We start from the raw sequence: 17,736 nt of genomic DNA, 5'->3' as shown, positions 1-17,736 counted from the left end.
AGTTTCACAGATGAGGAAACTGAGTTTCAAAGTGGCTAAATAACTGTCTTCACATCTGGAGGCTACTAACTGCAGAACTGGGTTTCAAACTCAGGTCTGCATACTCTTCCATTGTATCTCCTATGAAGACAAAGATATAAAATATCAAACGTGTGGTAACATAAAGCTGGGAAGCTGTGTTAAAACAGTGAATGACAGAATCAAGAGCTGGAAAGTGGGGATTATGGGTCTGAACAAAAATGATGAAATTCTCTTGAAATTAATATTAAGTATGACAGAAATTTTCAAAAATCAAACATGTATAGACCATGTAATTAATATCATAAAGTTTGGTGTGGGCTCTATTAGTCACTAGTATGGTGAAAAAAATAAATGTAATTTTAGACTGCATTAATGGATATATAGACAAGAAAAAAAGAAGAGAATAGACTGTTGCTTTCAATTGTTAGAGGACATTGAGAGTAGGGTTCTCAACGTTAATTCTGGATGCCATGTTCTAAACATGTTGAGAACCTGGCAAATGTTGAGTGATATGTTTGTTTTTGTTTACATGCTATTTTTGTATAGCATAATTATTCTATGAGAGCTTTATAAAAATTCCCAAAGAATACTGGCTCATAAGAAATAAAATGTCCTAGTCTCAATTGTGGCTGAGAGAAATGGTTCTAAATGGCATATAAATTTCCAAATTATATTTTTATACCTGGAAAATATCTACTTTATAAATTGCACAAAGTTGTAGTTTTTTAATGAGAATGCAAAAGTGCTTACATTAACACTTTTTATATCCATACCTATCTTGAGGATAATGTGTATTTTCCAAAAATGTATAGTCCCAAATTTTTATTGTGCTTTTACAAGGTGCTTTACTTTGATGACAATAAATGCCGAAATGGTTCCCTTAAGAAGAAGAATTTTAAGTGTAAGCTTTTTAGTCAGTTTAAGGTATACAGATTGAGACATTACTTAAAGTATATACCATATTTTGTGCTTGAATCCTGTGAGCATCTTATTTTCATAGCAATTAAATAACTATTCATGTCACATCCCAGTCCTTTTCAATGGATATTTATAACAGAGAAAATAATGTATTTTTAAAGAAACTTACTTCAAAGAGAGAGATCACATAATGCTTACTTAAAAGCATATTGAATATAATTAAACCTAATAACTGTCTTTTTACTCTATGCCTGAGACATAATTACTGAAGCCTCATACAGAATTTTTAAGCATAGAAAAAACAACATTAAAACATGTGAAAAATGTTGGCTCAGATTTTCTTTTTGAAAGAGAAAGTTATTTGCCCCCCCCCCCCGATCCTTACTAGAGAAGCTTTCTTTGCAAAGTCTTTTCCTTAGAAAACTGACCCACTTTCAGCCTATAAAGAAAACATAGAGACATTCTTAAGTGGTTGACCAGATGATTCAAACCTGATTTTGGTAATGAAAGGATCAAATTTAAGATTAAATGTAACCTCTCGGGATTACATTTGCATTTATAATTCTCTAGCAAACATCCAATTTCACCGTTACCCTCAGCAATCTTTCTTGAAGTGTTTTCTAGAGATCAGTGGCAATGGCTGGTTTTTGGAGTCACTCCCAGAAGAAAATGTAAAAGTGTACAACTCACTTTATGGAGTCTGCCTACTCCTTGGTGTTACATGTCTTTGTTGCATATCTTTTATCATTGAAAGCACAGAAAAATGTTTTGTTTTGTAATTTCTGAGATAAGTGTAGAATACTATATAACTAGCCAGCTAATAAAGAGGGTAAGAAAAGCCAAGAAAACAGAGTATCTTTAAGTATGTGGCAAGTATTCTCCAAATCCGTGTAAAAATAATAGTTTAGTGGCAGTATTCCTCTTTTCTATGACTTTAAGACTTAGATGTGCTACAAAGTATTAATATTTATAGGTTCATATTTTCTCTAACACTATAGCAGCTGGTTGCAAAAAAACAAAACAAAACCACAACTATTGTATCAATTAAAGAAAAATATTTTCCAATAGTTTCTCTGAGTTTCTAATTTAATCGATTTGGAGAGAATGAAGAAAATAATATCCAATCTTTTTTTGTACTGTAGCATACAAGTGAGTCCTAAGGATTTTGTTTCAGGATGAAAGAAAGAACAAGAAGAATTTATCTTTCCTTCTCAGTATCACAAGTCTAAACTTCACACATACACATATATACACACATATCCATATATTTGAGTTTCTCCATAAACACACGTAGAGTATTCTGCATTTCATTCTATCATAAATCCCTTCATCTTTGTTGTTTGTGAAAAGTAGAAAGGATGAGACAAGCTCAGGATACTCTAAAAAACAACCATTTTTTAGGATGCACTATGGTGTCCTGAATTGCTTTAATGGACAAATGGTGTGGTCACAATTGTTCTCATAGTAAAACTTAGTCAAGTTTGCTTATCATTTGGGTACACATACCACACAAACATCATTTAGAACACTTTAGGATTACTCCACAGAATGGTAATAGGATTTATGGAAAAATTATACCAACTGTTTCCAGACAGCATAACTTACTGGCTGAGATTCATATATCAGAGAACAGAAAGCGTACATTGTGTTAGAAGCAATCTCTACGCCACAGAAAAGACGTTGTGTGGCTGTCAGAATATCTATCTCTCACTTCTGGCTTTGCTATGAACTCGCTCTGAGTGTAGAAAAGGCAACTGATTTCTATGTTTCTTACTTTTCTCCTTTATAAGATGCCCATTTAAACTGCAAAAAAAGTATATGATAATCACAATGATTCCAATCACACAACTTTTAATACAAAACATATAAAATTAATTTCAAAATTTTTCTTTATATACTGAAAATGTTGATAGGAATGAACTAACTGTAAGACTTCCTTAATTTCTTCTATTAAATGCAGGTACCCAATGAAACCTGAAAATATTGAGCATAACTAGTAAATTTTTTTGCAAAACTAGGAAAAGACTGCTTCCCACAGAAAATTTATTAATAACAGGTGCTCAATTAAGTATTTTTATACAATGATCAATGTCCCCTTTCATATAAATAATCAGGGAAGAAATTCTGTAGGGTTTTTTTCTTTCTATAGCCCCACCTGCACACAAAATTGTGTTGTAAAGACATAATTTCTATGAGGAGGTATTCATTGTAGATGTACAAGTGTCTATAGAAACCTAGGTTTACAAGAAAGAAGGATAGATTATCATTTAACCAACTGCGTATTCACACAGATGCTTAATAAAAGCTATCTGATGATATAATAAATTACCAATTCTTGAGGAGGTGTACACAGTTGGCAACGATTTTTCAAGACTTACCCTCCAATAAACCAAATTTTCTCTTTTAAAGTCCTTCATGCCATTTTTTTGACATTCAGTTGAAATTTTGAAATTAACATAACATTAAAAAATATAAATAAAAGCATTAACTGTGAACTTATATTCAACTTTAGAAGTTATAATAAATACAAATGTATATTGAAGTAAAATTATGACAGTGTATAAATCAAAACTGCCAAGATTGACTTTTCTTTTAAAATATCCCATCTGTTGCTTTACCTCCACAGGACAAAGGTAGCAAAAGAGGAAGGTAACAAAAAGGAAAACAGAAAGACCTATTTCAGTGACTGGACATACTGATTTAATTGGCTAAAAAGTCCAAATGCTGATACTCCTAATAATCAGCCATTCTTTTTGTGTTTTGGTAACGTGTATCCTTATACACTCTATATTAAATGGAAGGTTTTGATTCACCTCTGACATTTCAAAGTTTCCATTTTTGAATTCCCCTAGTCTTCTGTAAAATTCACATCGTCTAATATTTTTGAAAACTGTAACATTTTTCCCAACATATAGGGCTCCATGATGCAAAATGTCATTTTGCCGATCTTCTGTTCCAGTATTCACTTTAATTTTTTTAATTACAGTTGGTTTTTCAAACATAATTTCAAAGATGTCTCCTGCTGAGGGTGGTTTTCCCCAAAAGTACTCATCAACACTACTATAAGCCTTGCTTGCATCATAATTTTCAAAAACATTCATGCTGGTGTACAGATTTGCAGGAGGGTTATCAGGGATGTCAAATAATTCCTCTTCAAAATCATCATCCTTCAGCTTATTCTCAGTCCCTTTATATGATGAATAATAACCCATGTGTTGAAAGAGAGATGGTTTAAAACGAATCACATTTTTCTGAGCCAGCAGACCCCGGAAATGAGACAATAGCCAATCACAAGGCATTTCTTGATAAAACATTAACAAAAAATGTGCCAAACGTGGGAGATCATGTGAATGATAAAGTTTTCCAATGTAGCCAAGCTTAGAAAACTCAAGAGTTACCCAGTAAGTTCCTTCTAGGGATGTAATGACTTTCTTGATGGCAGTTAAGAAATTTTTTGAGCATCGAACATCATCTTCAAGCATTACATAATAGTCCGAAATATTGGCACAAAAATTAATCAGAAAAGCATAATCTACATTTTGTTTAGAACGAAATCTGACTCTGCTTTCTGGATCATTATAATTTCTTTTAAGGCCATCCAGGACTGGATAATATTCCTCTGGAGCATGTATCACTATTAATCTTCCTGCAATAATATGGTGGGAAAATTTCTGTGTAATGTCCTGGACCATGACCTCACGCCAGGATGAATTAAAGTCTGCTAGGTAAACCACCACTGAGATTTCCTTCAGCTCTTCATAGCTGGATTGCTCAAAAATTGACTTGATTGTCTCAAGTAAGTAGTTTCCTTTTTTTCGTTTCACTGATGAAAGTCCGATTGTAAGAAACCCTGAGCAAAAGAATTCAGAAGGATGACAAATTAAATGTAAAATAGGTTTTGAATAACATAGAAAAAGAAACAGTTCTTTCTCCCCTTAGGCCTGCTCCTATATTAAGTAAATCTAGTAAGTGATTATGTATAGAACATTTTGTGATTAAAATATTATGCTAAACACTTAAAAGCTATAGTAGTTTATACATAATTGATATTGCTTATGGAAAAAACTCATCTTAAGCACAATGATGTATGAGTTCTATTGCTGTAAACATTTGTTTATGAAATGAAAAATATGGTTTCAAGTGTTCTGCAGTTTAATGTTATATATATGTATACATATATATGTATTCTGCATATAAGTGTTCTGCAGCTTAATATTATATACATATATACACTCAAGAAGATATATATTTAGATAATATCCATGCTATTAAAAAAACAGCCCATCAGTAGATGAGTGGATAAAAAAGCTGTGGGACTTTTACACCATGGAATACTATGCAGCTATAAAGAAGAAAGATCTCATACCCTTTGGGACAGTATGGATGGACCTGGAGAATATTATGCTGAGTGAAATAAGCCAGGCAGAGAAAGATAAACATCACATGACCTCACTCATATGTGGAATCTAAAGAACTTAATAAACTGATGAACAGAATAGATTCAATGACATGGAAGCATAGATGAGACTGACGAATGTCAGAGGGAGGGAGGAGGGCGGGTGGGTGGAGGGAGAGAGTAACCAAAGAATTTATATGCATGTATGCACAACCCAAGGACATGGACAATGGTGGGGGGAGGGACTGTGGAGGGGGTGGGATGGGGGGGAATGGGTCATTGGGGAGATAAAGGGATATTTGTAATATTTTAAATTAAATTTTTAAAAAATAAATTAATTAATTTTAAAAAAATGCAAAAGGTGTAGGGAATTCACAGGTAAGGATGACAAACTAGTCTCAAATTATGAAAAAGAAAACTGAGAATAACTCATTCTTTTGTCTTTAAATTTTTCATAGAACACATGTCATATTTTCATTTGTCTTTGATCATGGTTATTATCTTATATCAGAAGAATTCATAATTGGGCTTCAAAACTTTATTTTGAAATTTACTATGTTAATTAGAATTTAAACAATATTATAAGCTAATTTGGAAAAATGGCATTATTGCTCAAATGTATGGTACATTGTTCTATGACATAAATATTACTGTTTATTTTGAAACACATTTTATATCTGGAGACATTCTTATTCAGATACTAAAATCTAAAATTAGAAAATAGATATTTTTAAGGAATAAAATAAAATCTGATGAAGTGGCATTTTTGCCTCTGAGAAGTGTTAGCTGTCTTTCTACTGAAATATTTTCACTTTTTAAAGTTTTCATTTTCACATGGCTGAGAACGGAATAAAATTTCAGAATCACTATTTGGAAAATAGAAAAATATTTACATTCACCAAGATCACTGTTTTAATACAGATACCTACATAATATGAAATCTGCAATATTGAAAAAAGCTCTTCCAAGAAAAATCTTTCTTACTTGTCTGTAAGAGACGTAGAGATTTACACATTTTGTTTAAATACCTTACTTACAACCCTGACTTCTACTGAAATCCCAGTATGTTGTCTGGACCATTAAACTAAAGCCACCAGTCTTTATTATGCTCAATAATGTCAATACTTATAGAACGCTCTGTACATAAAAGGCAGAAGTTTATGCATTTTACTAGAAATATGCATCTTAATATTCATAACAGTCTTTTGGGATAGCTTTGTACGTGTCATTCCCGCTTCCTAGCTGAGGAAACTGAAGCTCAGTGAGATCAGGTAACTGCAAAGAGCAGCGCCTAGGAAGTGGTGTAGTAGCGAAACTCAAACTGTTCTGCTTTTTCTTCTGTTTTATGTCGCCTCTTTAGTATAACAGAGTTTGCATGTGTGTGAATATAAATTAGTAAACAGCATGAAAAATGAGAAATGAATAATATTTGAACAAAGGTGGTATAACAAATGTAGATTAAAAAAACTGTGGCAGTTTTATGCAATTAGACAGAAGCTTAAGAGCTGCAAAATAAGCCAGGCAGAGAACATGATCTCACTCACATGTGGAAGCTAAAGAACATAATAAACTGATGAATGACATAGAAGCATGGAACAGAGGGAAGGTGGGGGTGGGGGAGGTGGGGAGATCAGTGAAAGAACTTATATGCACATAGGCATAACCCACGACGCAGACAATGGTGTGGTGAAGGCCTCGGGGGAAAGGGCGGGTATGGGGTAGAAGGGAACAATGGCGGGAAAGAAAGGGAACATCTGTAATACTTTCAACAAGAAAGGAAAATTAAAAAAAAAAGAGCAGTAGGCATTTGAAATGGTAGAATGAACAAAGGCCTAAAGAAACCTAAATTACCATTTCCTCAATCTGGTGATTCCAAATTCACTTGAGTAAACACCTCTTAAGAGGGAAGTCATTTTTTGTGACCTCTAACAATCTCTTAAGAAGTTCATGATACCACTGTATTTCATTGATTCTAAAATTTGTATTTTTCATAAATACTTTAAAATCAGGTTGCATATTACAACTCATGGCATCTTACAATTAAATCTGATAAACACCTGTTTGCTTAGTGGTACTGTAATTAGATGGAAGAGCAGAGGATAGAGAGAGACACAGAGACAAAGGGAAAAAGGCTTTGGAAAGATCAAGGTAGGGATTGGGATGTTACCACAAACCAAAAAAAGCCAAGAGTGATCAGAAGCTGGAAGAAGCAAAGAAAGATTCTCCCCTAGAACTCCCCTAGAGTGTGGCACTGCCAGCCTCTTGATTTCAGACTCCTGGCCTCCAGAATTGTGAGAGAATACATTTTTGTTGTTTTAAACCATCTAGTTTGTGATCATTAGTTATAGTACCTTAGAAAACAGGTAAAATGACTTTCACTAATTCAAAACTGGTGGCAAGTTACAAAAACCAAACCATTAAAGTTGGAAAATATATCAATATGGGACTAGTTATTTTTAAAAGATACTTTTAAAAATTGAAAATAAAGACTTTGCTTGGGGCTATGGGTACACAATGCAGTGTGCAGGTGATGTTTTGTTTAGTTGCACCCTTGAAATCTGTATGATTTTGTGAACCAATGCCACCCCAATAAATTCAATAAAAAACTAAATGATAACAATAAAAATTTAAATGTGTAAATAAAGAAATAAATAAGTAAAATAAAATAAATTGATTTTTTCTAGTCTTTCACACAGTCCTATAGCAAACTGTCAAATTTTTATACTACAGGAAGGCATTTAAACTTTTTTATTAATAGAATTGGATCAGCGAGTAATTATAATTTGTCAGGAAACATTGAACTATTTCCCCAAAATATAATCTATTAGTAGACACAATAAACTTTTATCGCTGTACAAATGAAGCAAATCATTAGTTTTAAACAATATATTTTATGTATTCTTGATTTAAAAGTGTAAGAATACTTACGCTTTCTTTGCAAAGGAGTGGAAGCTAAGTAGCGATAGGTGACATTGATGGCTCCTGAGAAATTAGATAAATCTTTGAAAGTATGCACATAGCGTTCTGAATTCAGTTGATGTGTGGATGTTTCCCTTATAAGTTGTTTATCTCCTTCCTGAATGGCGAGAAAGAGGCAGAGAAAATAAATGAATAATAGTCATGGATTAAATAAATTTCTCCTGATATATAATATGCATATCATATAAACCTCAATTACTGGCACCACTGTACATCATTATTTTTCACCTGGATTCCTACCTAGAGTCTCTGCTCCAGGCTCTCTCTGCTCTATTCTACTCTTTATACTATAGCTACATTTGCTTTTCTGTAGCATACATTAATAATGGCATTATCTTGAAAAAATATTACATGGAAACTGACTTCATGCTAAAATTCAAATTCTTTACAATAATCACAGGATCTTAAAATTTAACTTTAATCTGTTTTACAGTTTCATGTAAAACCAATTGCCACTAAATTCCCCATATTTGAGTCATATTAAGCTATTTGCTCTTCTTCAAGCACTGCCTCATAAAAGAGCATATGTTACTTCTGATTGGGAAATTTAAGTGTAATACGGAAGATGCAGCACTAGATAGAATAGTTGGATTTTGGATAATTTATTAATCAAGAATTAGTAAAGAGCTTATTTGGCCACTATAATTGAAGGCTATTGAGAATACCTACTGTGACATGGCAGTGTTTTATTAAAATGTCTTTGAGATACCTCAATTAGAACACATTTGTACCAAGTCAAGGAAATGTCTTCAGCTCTTGCATTAGTCGTTTCCATGATATGTTTGTTGCTTGTGTGTGTATCTGTGGGTATGTGTGTGGGGCGTGTATTCTGTTGGAGGTGAAAAGTCTGATCCTTTAAATTTGAGATCCATTTGGTAATGGACTTATGCCATTCAACCTTTGGGAAGGTTTACATTCAAGAAAATATATTCATATTTGGCTAAATATTAACTGTTAACTATCAATAGCTTCCTTTTTTTCTCTCTTCTTTGATATGAGTTCAATTGTATATTTCAATGATCTAATTACCATTTGATCAAGACTCTATTGGTTATACATTATCAGCAAAATGACAACTTGCTTGGCTTTTGTATATGGTTTACTACACATAGAATATGTTTGGGGTCAACCTAATTAGAATTTTTTTTTGCAAGATATCTACTATACTGTGTGGTTGCTCTATTTCAACTATTCAAGGTACAATGGCAGGTTAGGTATGTGCAAGCCATTAAAGAGAAAACAAATGTATTAAATAAATTTGGTTCTCATATTATTTGACTGTGGTCAATAAAATTTTCATTAAAACCTTGTTCTAAAAGGTTAATAAGAATTAAAATACAAATATTATCTCAATTAAACATTTACTACTTTGTGTCAAATTAAAATGTCAGTGAAAAACTTTTAAATCTATGGCCAGACTGGAATTTGTTTAAAATTAGAGTTGAGAATTATAAACCACAACAGGGAAGAGCTTTCAATCTGGTGCTTGCTAAATCAAGATCCATTCTGTTTATCTTTTCTATATATTAATTTCTGTTTATGAACCTATATTTGGTGTTTAATACTGTATTTCTGTATTTTATATTGTCTTCATAATTTGGACAAAGAAAAATACTTCAGTATTTTACAAGACTTATAATGTATTTGCCATCACAAGTTACAGACTTTCAAAATATATGAAATTAAATCTTGGATGCTAGATTTCTTATAAACATTCTAATTAAACGTCCATTGAATCTGATTGTCTTAAATTCTTTACATATAAATATTTTCATCTTTGTCTTTCTGAAAACCTATAAAACATCATTAAATTTTTTAGATGAACAAATTTAGGATTGCCAAAAAGTAACTGGGACTCAGTTTAGCATTAATTACTTTAATATTGATTATGATGTCCATAATCAATAGGATCTAGAAGATATAGCTATAAAACCTGCAGTAGTCACAATACTAAATTCATTTTACCATTCTATTCTTAGGTGATGTCACATTCTAAATGAAGTGCAGGATACTGATTATCACTTTAAGATTTCTATTTTCAACATGTTAAAATTCAGATTTTTCTGCGATAAGTTAGAATAAATTCATCCTGATTGAAGGACATAACAGAATAGAAAATAAAATGGAACATATATAAAAAGACTTTATTAAATTCTTAAGAATAAGCTTTATACTTTTCCGCATAAATAAATAATGCAACTTTCACCTGAGTCAGCCTTGTTGGCTGCTTTCCAGAGGCATATACCTGAACAGCCAGACTCTCCCTGGATACCTTCTTTCTGTAGCTACTGCATTATAGTATATTTCTCAGTAATAAGACAAAGCTTTATGACAATCATTTTCTGGATGGGAATGAAATTCAATGGACTAGCTACAGGCTAAATATATACCCCCATGGCTACTTTGAAGATGCTCACAGCCCAGAAGCTAGGTTGATTGGGGATGCAGTGTCTCTCCTACTTAGTTTGCCTTGTAATGCTATTTGTCTCTTATATCGAGCTTGGCTTCCTTTCCCACTGATAGGCACATATGTCCTAATATGTAAGCAAAACACTAAACTGTTATATGCCCAGGATTTCAGGTCACCAATGCATTTTCTAGCAAAGAGAGAAGAATATGATTTGCTAAGTAACTTCAGAGATCTTACTACTTTTAATTGTCCATCTGATTATTTTGAATTATAACTTATTTTCCATGAAATAAGACAGAAAAAGAACATTAACTAATGTCTAAGCTTAGAAAATCACACACATTGTGGCATTTTAGAGTAAAGAAAGAAAATCAAGTCAGATAATTTTATGAAAATGAAATAAACACAGATAAAAGGGTCAAAAGGGAAACCTGTTATGTTAAAAAGAAACTTCATTATATTCTAGCAGGGGATCAATTTTCCAAGGATATTAAACATTATTAGAATACAAATTTTACTATAATTTTACATTTATGATTTAAATATTTACACATATTAAGTGTTGGGATAAAATTTAGCTCAAAATACAAATTAGGTAAAGAATATCACCTAGTAAATAGTGAAAAATTAAACTCATAAAAACACTTTCATTGAATTTTCAGTAATGGGAGTTCTTGTACTTAAAAAAATAATTTGAACTCACTTTTTCAAAGTTAATATAGTTAAAAATAATTTCGACTTTTAAAGATAAAAAGTAATTTCTTCTCTGTACCTAAGCTAATTTGAAAATTTGCCAATATAGCTATATGGTTAATATAGCCAGAAAAAAGGTCATGGTGAAAGTACTCTTCTGTAAGAGCTATGCCATTAAATCATGCCTTTTATATTAGGTGGCTAGGACCTATGCTTAGATATGAATATGTGAAAATTTACAAAACAGGGCTGTAGTATTTGATCTTTTATGGATATATAGTCTATTACTCCTTACACATTTTATAATGAATTTAAAGAGGTTTTACGCCAAAAAGATATAAAGATGTTTGCTGTATACAAAGATCTTTTTTGCTTAAAGTGAAATATTAAAATTGTACTTGAAAGTGTCTCGTAAATGCAGCAAACCATTGAATACAAGCATCCTGAAGATACCATGTGCTTGATTTACAAGATGTGATTTCTTTCTACCAGTAGACACAGTTGCAAGAAATACAGTGTTGTTGTTTTTTAAATATATCTTTATTGATTTCAGAGAGAGGAAGGGAGAGGGAGAGAGAGAGAGAGATAGAAACATCAGTGATGAGAGAGTCATTGATCGGCTGCCTCCTGCACGCTCCCGACCGGAGATCGAGCCCGCAACCCGGGCATGTGCCCTGACCGGGAATCGAACCCCGATCGCCTGGATCCTAGGTCGATGCCCAACTGCTGAGCCACGCCCGGCCGGGCAAGAAATAGTTTTATTGAAGAATTAAATCATTTATGAAGAACTCCTCTAGTTAATTTATGATCTTTAATTTTATATATAAAAAAAAATTGTTCAATCACATGAGCCTTGCTCTATTGTCCTCATAAACTTAATAATCAGGTTAAAAAAAATCCAAAATAATTATCCTTAGTAAGTTTCTCCAGTGCTCTGTTTATCAAATCATGCTTAGTCAAATTGTGTTAGTCTGTTTTGATTTTCGACATTGCAAATTGACTGTGAATGGTAGAATAAAGGATCCACAAGATCAAGACCTATATTTGAAGGTAAAAGGCCTAGGAGAGTCAAGATGTAGGAATCTGGCAGAATTTCACCATTAAAAAAATACTAAAAGAAGCAAAGTGTTTTACAATAGAACTTCTAAGAAGACCTGTACCAAGGTCATATGGTTGCCTCATAGAATATAGAATAGTATCTGGGAAATAGTAGGTAGTTAATAAATCATCTTTAATTAATGAAATAAAACATTTTATTGGGAAATGCTCCTTATGATTATTTCATGTTATCTCTTGCTAAGGTATTAATTCAAACTTCCAGCATGTTTGCATGATGGAAAGTACTTCTCAGTCTTCTGTATGTCCAAAGGATTTGATTTTCTGAAATATGTGAACAGGAATAATAACATAAATATTAAGATTTTTCCAGATATCTTAAGCTCAGCTCAGATAGAAAAGCGAATAATAAATAATGTCCATGTCATTCTCATCACACATGAAATGATGTGATAATTCCAACAATGATAAATTGTTGAAACAATTTAAGTTCTCACAATTAGCTGGAATAAGTCCCTTTGAATATTTCCATAATTCACTTAAAAATTAATTCATATATTATCTACTAATTTGTCTTTTATAAATTACTGAATATTTTAACATCAATATATTCAGTTTTTGAGGTTCTATGTTACTTTTTAGTATATATATATAAAACACTGGCTTTTTAGGGCTTTTCAAAATCTAAATGAGGTGCCACATATTTTAATAAAATATGACTTCTTAACAAACTAGCACAGCTAATATCATTAGTTATACAATGAGATTTTGTAAATGTTTATAATACAGAAAAATGGAGAAAGTCTATACATTTCAAATTAAATCTCAAATATTGAAATGGTTTTACATAAGATTAATACAGCACTGTGATAATAATTAACTTATTTGTAATTAGGCATATATATTTGAACCACAATATATAGATCATTAAAGAAAACACTGCAACATAAATCAAAACAATAGTGAAGTTCATAATATAAAATTAATACAAAATTTAAGTAGATAATATATATGTTATAATTTTGCTCAAACTAAGGCTATTTTAACAGCCTGTACTTGAAGTTAGGTTACTAATGAAATAAGTCTCCTGTGATTTAGGCCTTATTTTAATTTTTTGTTTGTTTGATTAAAATTTTACAGATGTCCCTTTTTCTCCCCAATGACCCATTCCACCCCATCCTATCCCTCTCCCCAGATCCCCTCCCCACCATTGTCCCTGCACTTGGGTTGTGCATATATGCATATAAATTCTTTGGTTACTCTCTCCCCCTCCCCCCACCCACCCTCCTCCCTCCCTCTGACATTCGTCAGTCTCATCTATGCTTCCATGTCATTGAATCTATTCTGTTCATCAGTTTATTAAGTTCTTTAGATTCCACATATGAGTGAGATCATGTGATGTTTGTCTTTCTCTGCTTGGCTTATTTCACTTAGCATAATATTCCCCAGCCTTATTTTAAATAACAACAAAAATCAATCTCCAAAACTTACCAGAACATGGCTGTCTTCAATGTACAAGTTCATAAATAGAAGGAAAATTACAAGAACTCCCAAGAATGACACTGTAGAACGTTTTCGCAGGCATCTCATTTTATTCAGTATATCAAAAATATGTTTCACTTGATGAAATTTAAACATTCTTTCCTGTAGAAAAGAAACACAGATTTACAAACAATTAACTTGGATAATAATGTTTCTTCATCATATACGTCAAGAGCCAGGTCTTTACAAAATCTTACCCTTCAAATGTCTGAACTAAAATTGTTTCCAATTTCACACATGAGGTTGGCATAGATTATTCATACATCATTATAAGGTCAATGAAGACGTTTATATTGAGCTGGAGTAAATCAAAATGAAAAAGAAATCTGTTATTTCCGAACAAATGAATATTGGTAACAATAATGTAAGAAAATATAGGTTTTTAATGAGAAATAGAACAAAAATAAAAGAGAAAAACAGGCATGTCAACTTTCACTAGTGAGATATATTAAAACAATTTCTCCCTCCCCATATTATAATGTAATGAAAATGAAAGAAACCAGAGAACTATGGACCTAATATGTATCCTAGATGCACTGAAGGTGCTCTGAAAAGAGCTACTGGATGAGGTCCTGGAGGAAAGAAAGAGAAGCCACAAAGGAAGTTCAAGTTTTGGGTGTAAGTCCAAACATATATTTGAGAACTTCTGAGTTACAATTTTTTATTGTTTCAATAAGTCTCTTTAAATCAGAGTAGATTCTGGAGTTTTACATCCACCTTGCCTCGCTTGATCTAATATTAACTAGAAGTTTTCTTGCTTATAATAATTCATGGGCTGTAAAGAGGCAAAATTAAAGTCAACAAGATTAGTAGAGACCTAATATTTTTCCATGTTGCTCTTCTATGTTTTGTGATATCCTCCAGTCACAGGTACATTAAGATTAATAATTGTTCTTTAAAAAAAAAATAAGCATATATGATGTGCAGAAGCTTTTTAGTTTGATGTAGTCCCATATGTTTATTTTTTCCTTTGTTTCTCTTGCCCTAGGAGATGTATCAGTGAAAAGCCCACTACGTGGGATGTCCGTGACTTTACAAAGGAACCCCACGGTCTGGGAAAACATATTTGCCAAGGATGAATCTGATAAGGGGCTAATTTCCAAAGTGTACAAAGAACTCATAGCACTCAGCAAGAGAAAGACAAACAACCCAATTAAGAAATGGGCAAAGGACTTAAATAGACACTTCTCCAAAGAGGACATACGGATGGCCAAGAGACACATGAGAAAATGCTCGACGTCGCTAATCATCAGAGAGATGCAAATTAAAACCACAATGAGGTGTCACTTCACACCTGCCAGAATGGCCGCCATCAATAAATCAACAAACAACATGTGCTGGCGAGGGTGTGGAGAAAGGGGAGCCCTAGTACACTGCTGGTGGGAATGCAGGCTGGTGCAGCCACTATGGAAAACAGTATGGAGGTTCCTCAAAAAATTAAAAAGGGAGCTGCCGTTCGACCCAGTGATTCCACTCCTAGGAATGTATCCTAAAAATACTGAAACATTCATCAGAAAGGATATATGTACCCCGATGTTCATAGCAGCACAGTTTACAATAGCTAAGATCTGGAAACAGCCCAAGTGCCCATCAGTAGATGAGTGGATACAAAAGCTGTGGGACATTTACACCGTGGAATACTACGCAGCTGTAAAGAAGAAGAATCTTGTACCCCTTGGGACAGTATGGATGGATCTGGAGAATATTATGCTAAGTAAAATAAGCCAGGCAGCGAAAGACAAACATCACATGATCTCGCTTATACGTGGAATCTAAAGAACTTAATAAACTGATGAACAGAATAGATTCAATGACATGGAAGCATAGATGAGACTGACAAATGTCAGAGGGAGGGAGGAGGGCGGGTGGGTGGAGGGGGAGAGAGTAACCAAAGAATTTATGTGCATATATACACAACCCAAGGACATGGACAATGGTGGGGAGAGGGACTGGGGAGGGGGAAGGAATGGGGTGGAATGGGTCATTGGGGAGAAAAAGGGACATCTGTAATATTTTAAACAATAATAAAACTTAAAAAAAAAAATAAGCATATTTGAAATGATCAAGACTAGTGGAATCATTTTATCTAAAGTTAAGTATAGTCTGGACATTGTGCCACTTTTGAGTTGTGTACTGGCTTTCCTTGGATTCATCTTTAGATAATGAAGTATTTACACACATAAAGAACTTAAGGATGTGCTAAAGGTCTTACCCCAAACCCTTAGAACAATGTCTAGGACATAGATGTCAATATATATCTCTTCGATGAATTAATGCAAGAAATAATTTATGGATCCTTACTAATTATAGAAAAGAATATTAAGAATTGGGAGAAAGGCTTAACAAATGTGGACAATAGGAAAATTCTAAAAAAAAAGTTATAAGAATTATTTTCCATATCTTTCATCCATATTTTTCTCCAGGGTTATTTTTATTTTTTTTGTTGATGAGTAAGATTTTTAAATATATGTATAAAAACACAGATATATATGCTAAGCATTGCTTATATTGAAAATATCTAAATATTTTCCCCAAGTATTTATTGTATTTTCTTCTTTTGGCTTGACTTTTGCAGTACAATGTTTTTGATTCAAATATATTTCGTGAATGTGAGATTGTTTTGTACAATGTTTTAAAAATCCTGCCCTTTTTTGATGTTGTATGGAAAGTCTCCTTTATTACCTTCTGGGTCTGTTTTTCATGGATAGATTTTTAACACACCTGGAATATATCTTCATGTCTTTTATAAGGTACTGGAAGAATTTCATCTTATTTTTTCTATATGGAGAGCTGCTGGTCTTCTGCTACCAGTACATTGGCATAACTACTGGTCACAGCACAACTTCTAACTTCAAGGGTGGGAGCAAATGTAATCTCCCCTGTAACAAAAAATGAGGGAGAACTGGATATTGGTAAACACTAATATTGTATGCCACACCGTATATTAAATTATCTGTTCCTTTCTTTTGATTTGTAATGCCACTTCTAGAATAGTGTCACTTTCAAATGTGTATTTATAGGTCAAAAATACATTTATAGAACTATCAATCTTCTTTTTCTTTTTTAAAATTTTATGTTTTAATTGCAGTTTACATTCATTATTTTCTATTTGTTTCAGATGTACAGCACAGTAGCATGGACAATCATATACTTTTCAAAGTGTCCCCCTCAATATTTCCATTATCCACTTGGCATCATACATAGCTTTTACAATATTATTGACTATCTTCCCTATGCTATTCTTTATATCCCTGTGACTATTTGTAACTACCAATTTGTACTTCTTAATCTCTTCCCTCAATCCCCAAACTCCCCATCCCTCTAGAAACCATCAGTCTGTTCTCTGTATTTATGAGTTTGTTTCAATTTTGTTTATATATATTTTTTCTTTAGCTTGAACATATAAATGAAATCATATTGTATTTGTCTTACTCTGACTGACTTATATCACTTAGCATAACACCCTCTAGGTCCATCCATACTGTTGCAAAGGGTAAAATTTCATTCTTTTTATGGTTGAGTAATACTCCTTTGTATGTACCACTGTTTTTTAAAAATACATTTTTAATTGATTTTTAGAGAGAGAAAGGGAGAGGGCTAGAGAGATAGAAACATCTATGAGAGAGAAAAAATGACTGGCTGCCCCTTAATGGGGATCAAGCCCACAACCCAGGCATATGCCCTAACCAGGAATCAAACCACCACCTTCCATTCATGAACT

The 17,736-nt window shown here is 32.8% G+C and overlaps 1 protein-coding gene across 1 annotated transcript in view; it reads right to left on the bottom strand.

Moving 5' to 3' along the window:
* Window positions 1–1,342: 1,342 nt before the first annotated feature.
* Window positions 1,343–17,736, bottom strand: part of MGAT4C (MGAT4 family member C) — a 670,943-nt gene continuing 654,549 nt past the window's right edge. Inside the window, exons 5-7 of the mRNA XM_081130739.1 lie at window positions 13,965–14,117; window positions 8,264–8,411; window positions 1,343–4,789 (exon numbers count right to left, since the gene is read on the bottom strand). Coding sequence (XP_080986865.1) covers window positions 3,648–4,789; window positions 8,264–8,411; window positions 13,965–14,111 — 1,437 coding nt within the window. The 5' untranslated portion in view covers window positions 14,112–14,117 and the 3' untranslated portion in view covers window positions 1,343–3,647. The remainder of the gene's footprint in view (window positions 4,790–8,263; window positions 8,412–13,964; window positions 14,118–17,736) is intronic.

The sequence above is a fragment of the Miniopterus schreibersii genome, assembly GCF_964146895.1.
Source record: "Miniopterus schreibersii genome assembly, chromosome: 2".
Classification (NCBI taxonomy): Eukaryota; Metazoa; Chordata; class Mammalia; order Chiroptera; family Miniopteridae; genus Miniopterus; species Miniopterus schreibersii.
The sequence above is the reverse complement of the archived record's forward strand: the minus strand, read 5'-3'. Positions and strand labels throughout refer to the sequence as shown.